General features: G+C 31.9%; 1 protein-coding gene across 1 annotated transcript in view; it reads right to left on the bottom strand.

The window, feature by feature from the left end:
• Positions 1-3,731: 3,731 nt before the first annotated feature.
• The window catches only part of LOC18033574 (LOB domain-containing protein 4), a 2,623-nt gene continuing 1,227 nt past the window's right edge, over positions 3,732-5,127 (bottom strand). The window contains exon 2 of the mRNA XM_006422154.2: positions 3,732-4,022. Within this exon, the coding sequence (XP_006422217.2) occupies positions 3,732-4,022 (291 nt within the window). The remainder of the gene's footprint in view (positions 4,023-5,127) is intronic.

Genomic DNA, 5,127 nt, shown 5'->3' with positions numbered 1-5,127 from the left:
AACGCGGCTGGGAATAATTATAGTAGGTGTAGTGCGTTGTTCTTTGCACTTTTTTAGTCAATGCTCATTTAAAAATAGATTAAAAAATTTCTTCTATGCATGCTTTAGTATTTTGGAAGGAGATTATGGAAATGGGAATAAGACCAGGTGTTGTACTTTTTATTGTTCTGATTTCAAGGCTTTGTAAGGCAAACATCTTTCAAGTTGCAATGATGAAATGATTGATAGAGAAATGGAACGTGATACCGTGACATGCTCAACTCTTTTACGTAGCTACCTGGGAAAGGGAGATGTGGATTTTTGACCCTTGATAAAATGTCAATCAAGAGGTAGAAGCTGATAATTATATTATTTCATCATTGGAATATGGCACTGAGAAAACCAGGAGATTGCAACATCAGAATTAAGTTGTATGCTAACTGGTTAAATGGACCAAAAATCTGTGGTGAATCATCTACTTTAAGATATAGCAGGATTTATCATGCCACTCAATGATGTACTTACACCGCCGTACTGCTTAGACATCAATATTAGTTGTAATGAGACACTATAGGTTTAAACCTTATATGTTTTTTCAACCTCATTTTCACACGTTCATTGTTATCATTGGATTCTGATTTCAATTCAAGGGAATAAAATTTTAGTTTCTTAAAAAATCATGTTTACTTTCTTAAAAGGTTTGGCATTAAAGAAAAATCGTATAATTGTTGTTTAGTTATTTGGCTACAAGGATTGTTGTGCCTTCCTTTTGCATAGTAAACAAGCTATCAGTGTCCTACTCATGGTGAATTTAAAAAGTACTTTACTATACAACTATGATTAAAATATTTCTTTATGATTTCCTGTTTACTGATTTACCCTGATAGTAATTGCAAATTTTTTAAAGTGCAGACCTGAGATAATGATTGCTACAAAAATAATATTTTTCTTAAAGATTGTTATTTTTGCAATCGCAATATTCCATGCAAAGATTTATAGGTGGCTAAGCTATTTTCTTGAGCTAAACTTCAAATTTCTTACTATTCTTCTTGGCAAGTATATCTAAACATTGTTCTGGTAGAGGTATAGCTAGTATTATTTTCATGGAACCTAAGGTGGTATTTCACTGGCCAAAGTAATGTAATACAAAATCTTGATATGATAGGAAACAAAGAACGCTTCAAACGTTAAAAAATGATTTGTCCATGTTTTCGGGTGCTCTTGTAATCAATAATTGATATGAAATTTTTGTTTTTCATTATTTGCTAACTTTTTATAATTGTTTCATCATGTAGATGAAGTATGGAAACTGCCAAAATATTATCAGCGACTCGACGTGTGTGGCTCTGCCTATCTGAGTGGTTTAGATAGGTGATTTTTTCCATCATGATACATAAACTTCATGAGTCATGGGTGGGCCACTTATCAATGTTCCTTTTTCTTTTTTGTCTTTTTCTATAAAGAAAAGGGGATTGAAGAGCGTTAACTAGTTTGAATTGAGTTTGAAAATGGGACACAGTCAATTGTAGTGCCTGATTTTAATTCAAATTAATTTATAGACAATGGCCAAAACATAGGTTTCTTGTCGAGACTTGAGAGGATTGAGGGGATTCTCCACCCACCATTATGCTATAAAGCCATACTGACGTACATATAAAAGGATGATGATCCTGATCGACTTCATAAGGCCAAGCAAAAGGTATGTTAAACCTTGACGATCGTTTTTCATCTTCACACTTCTTTCTTCCAATAATTCTCTTTCTGTTTTTCCACTTAACTAAACATGTTCATTCTACAAATTTTTACTGTCAATATTTTATTTTATTTTATTTATTTATTTTTTGTGCTTTTTATAAAATTCAATTGGATATCCATAATTCAATGTCAAACATTAAGACAATACATGGAAAGGCTAGGAGCCCGTGTGTTCAACTTCATATTTTAACTTAAATAGTTTAGTTTTATATTTATGTATGTCAAATATAGCAAGTAATTGACTTCTAAATTCAATTGGAACTTCCCAACCATTGATATCGTATTTAACCATTTAAACTATCATTTTTTCTGTTGTTTCTTAACTTTGTGATTGTCATTAGTTTTCAGTGTTAATACTGAACTCTTACCTCATGTAATAGTTCCTAAACAAATGTTGGCATTCCATGAACAAAATCGAATGCCTCTATCCCACGGCCGTGAAGTTAAAGGAATCGTTGTAATGTGGAGTACTCAACTGACATCATTAAGAGCTTCATCTATCCGTGAAGATGGCAAAAAACAATTAGTTATTCCCAGGTTAGTGGTACTACTTTGTGACTTGGAACCTTAAAACCTGCATAAAGTAAGCTAGTTTCAGAGCTGCCAGTAGCTTACAAATGTTTTTGGATCTCTTAAAACTAAAGTCAATGTATATTGACTAGTGATGTGAGAGATGGAAATTGATCCGATGATAACACATGGTGAACAATAACACTTGTTGTATGCTTCTATGAGTTTTGAGGTTTGATATCATTTAGGTATCGACTTGGCAAAATTGAGAGCCACTAGTTTTCCACCTAACCCGAAGATTGTAAACTCTGGGTATTATAGGGTGATTCAAAAGAAAAACAAAGCAAAATAAAAAAATCTAAAGATGATTTACACTCTAAACCAAAGATAATTTCTTTTGAGATCTCTGACTCAGTCTTGAATCACTGTACATGCATATTTGACGTAAATTGTACGTAATGATATTTTGCTGAATATGCATATGCATAAAATTATTGAGCTAACTGTAAGTCGAAAACGTAACATATGGGCTAGTTTGTAACTGTGATACTCTTTTTTACTTATTATTATTATTGGGGGTGGAGGGGAACTTCCCATATCATGCCTAATTTTCTTTAATTTCTAAAGCATATTTTGATTGAACAATAACATTTGAACCATTCAGATAGTCCATTTTCATTACTACTTTTTCCTGGGGTGAACTTATGATGAAAAGAGAAAGTAGGCAGTAGTTGAACTTTAGTTTTCCATCCAAAAACATTCATTTGTTGTGATGTTATTTTCATACGTTCTAACAACATAGAACGATGGAAATGTGGGGCACAAGAAGCAGCTAGCTCAACCACCCAAAAAGTTTAGAGATTGAGTCAAATTCTCAATTGATTCTCATTAATTAGATGTGCTAAATGCAAATCCTCTTCAAGTAATTAAATACATATGATAACTCATTATAATTGATATTAAAATCAATTATATTATTTTCGATGTGGTGAATGATCATCATCATCTAGGGCGGTTGGGGTTGGTTTGGAGCACAAACATCAAAGCTACATAGCTAATGAAACCTCAAAAACCTAAAGTGTCTGAGCAGTTACAATTTAAAATATACAACTCTTAAAGTGTCTATTGAGTTAATTTTTCACAAAACCTCAATAAGAAACAAATCCAAAGTCCTGTAGTTTTTTAATGTAAATTAATCTCAATAGATTGTAATTTAACATTAAATAGGAAAAACATATGATATTATATATATATAATATCAGGTATATTATTTACAATATGGTTAATGATCATCATCATCATCATCATCTATAGGTCAAGTTCAGAGATGACATATGATGACTGATAATGCTATACTTATAAATAAAGATGTAAAGACAAAAGAAAAAGAAGCATGTAGCAGCAATAAAGCAAGTTCATTATAGTTAATTATAAATAACTAAAAAAAAAGTGATCGCAATTTGGCATCCTAGGTTAACTAGTTTAGCTTAGCAAGACCACAGAGAGCCTCCAATATTGGCTTGATGATGATGATCAACCATATGGTCCATTGAATTTGCAGGCAAGTTATGGGACGATGATGATGAAGGTGAGACTTGGCGCATTCTCATGTGCACCACTTCAGCTTGTGCTAGAGCCAACTGGGCTTGCAGTGAGTCTATTTGTTGCTGCAAAGATGATATGGCACCGACGCAACCATAAACCGGGTCCCGAACCCTAGCATTAGCTTCATATACCATTGAACTCACTGCATCACTGCGTTGGTGCTCAGGTAGTTCCTGCATGTTTTTACATGCAAACGATTAGAGTAGGAGGGCTCATTATGTCCTAAAGAATTCATTAACACAAATGAGTGTAATTCAAAAAAAAAAAAATTACAAGTTCTAACATCTTTGTATATTCTATAATAATTAATATAATTTAAACTTATTTATTGAGAATTTCAATCTCCCTTTGAGAAGAACTTGAAAGTAATTAAAAATTAAGATTATGTTTCATCAACTGTTATGTTTCAGCTGAAGTTTGAAAATATGATAGCCAAGACCCAAAAACTTAAATTGGCTAGGAAAAGTTCAAATTAAAAATATAAGTGAAACAATGAGATTTCTAATGGGGCAATTCTAAAAATTTTAAAAATCAACAATGCATTTTAAGACCGCAAGAGTTGTTATGATACATAAAAAAATTTCAAATCTCAGTTGGAGTTGTTGTGATATTATACTTAAAAAAAAAATTTCAAACCCTTGTTGTAGTATTTTTCTCATCTTGCCATGGTATTGCGGTTATGTCAATGACAACAATTAAGTGTTGGATAAACATATTCTTTTACTTGATAACTAATGTTAAATTGAATCATCTAATCATTTTAATATGATAACTACCATTAAAAGTCTGAGCTCCTCAATCTCAAACATAATGAATTCAATGAATTATATACATTAGATTAGCGTTTGAATACTTGTTGTATCTCAAAGTTTTTTTTTTATAAAAGCCATTATTAAGGTATTTCAGAATGAGCACTTTGCTTAAGCATATAATTGGGAAAAAAAAAGCTAAGTAGTTAATAATCAATCGATCTTCACGACCCAGCTAAAAGAATTAATATAACCTAGTTAATCAACAAACTAATGGCATAATTGCATAGGTCAAGGTGATGTCATGCTTAGATAACTCTAATCGGTGTTTAGTGATAATTATATTTCAACTTTATGCTTTGCTAACATCAATCAATTCTCTTTTGTTGTGAACAAAGTCACTATCAAAGTATCCTCTATGTTCATAAAGCACAAAGCACAGATGATTCGTGAGAGCATGCTTCATGCTTTCTTTTCCCAAAATCACTTTGAGTGAGCATTTTTTGGACCAATCCGAAAAAGCTATTAG

Source organism: Citrus clementina, unplaced genomic scaffold (genome assembly GCF_000493195.1).
Source record: "Citrus clementina cultivar Clemenules unplaced genomic scaffold, Citrus_clementina_v1.0 scaffold_9, whole genome shotgun sequence".
Classification (NCBI taxonomy): domain Eukaryota; kingdom Viridiplantae; phylum Streptophyta; class Magnoliopsida; order Sapindales; family Rutaceae; genus Citrus; species Citrus x clementina.
This window is presented reverse-complemented; position numbering and strand designations above follow the sequence as displayed.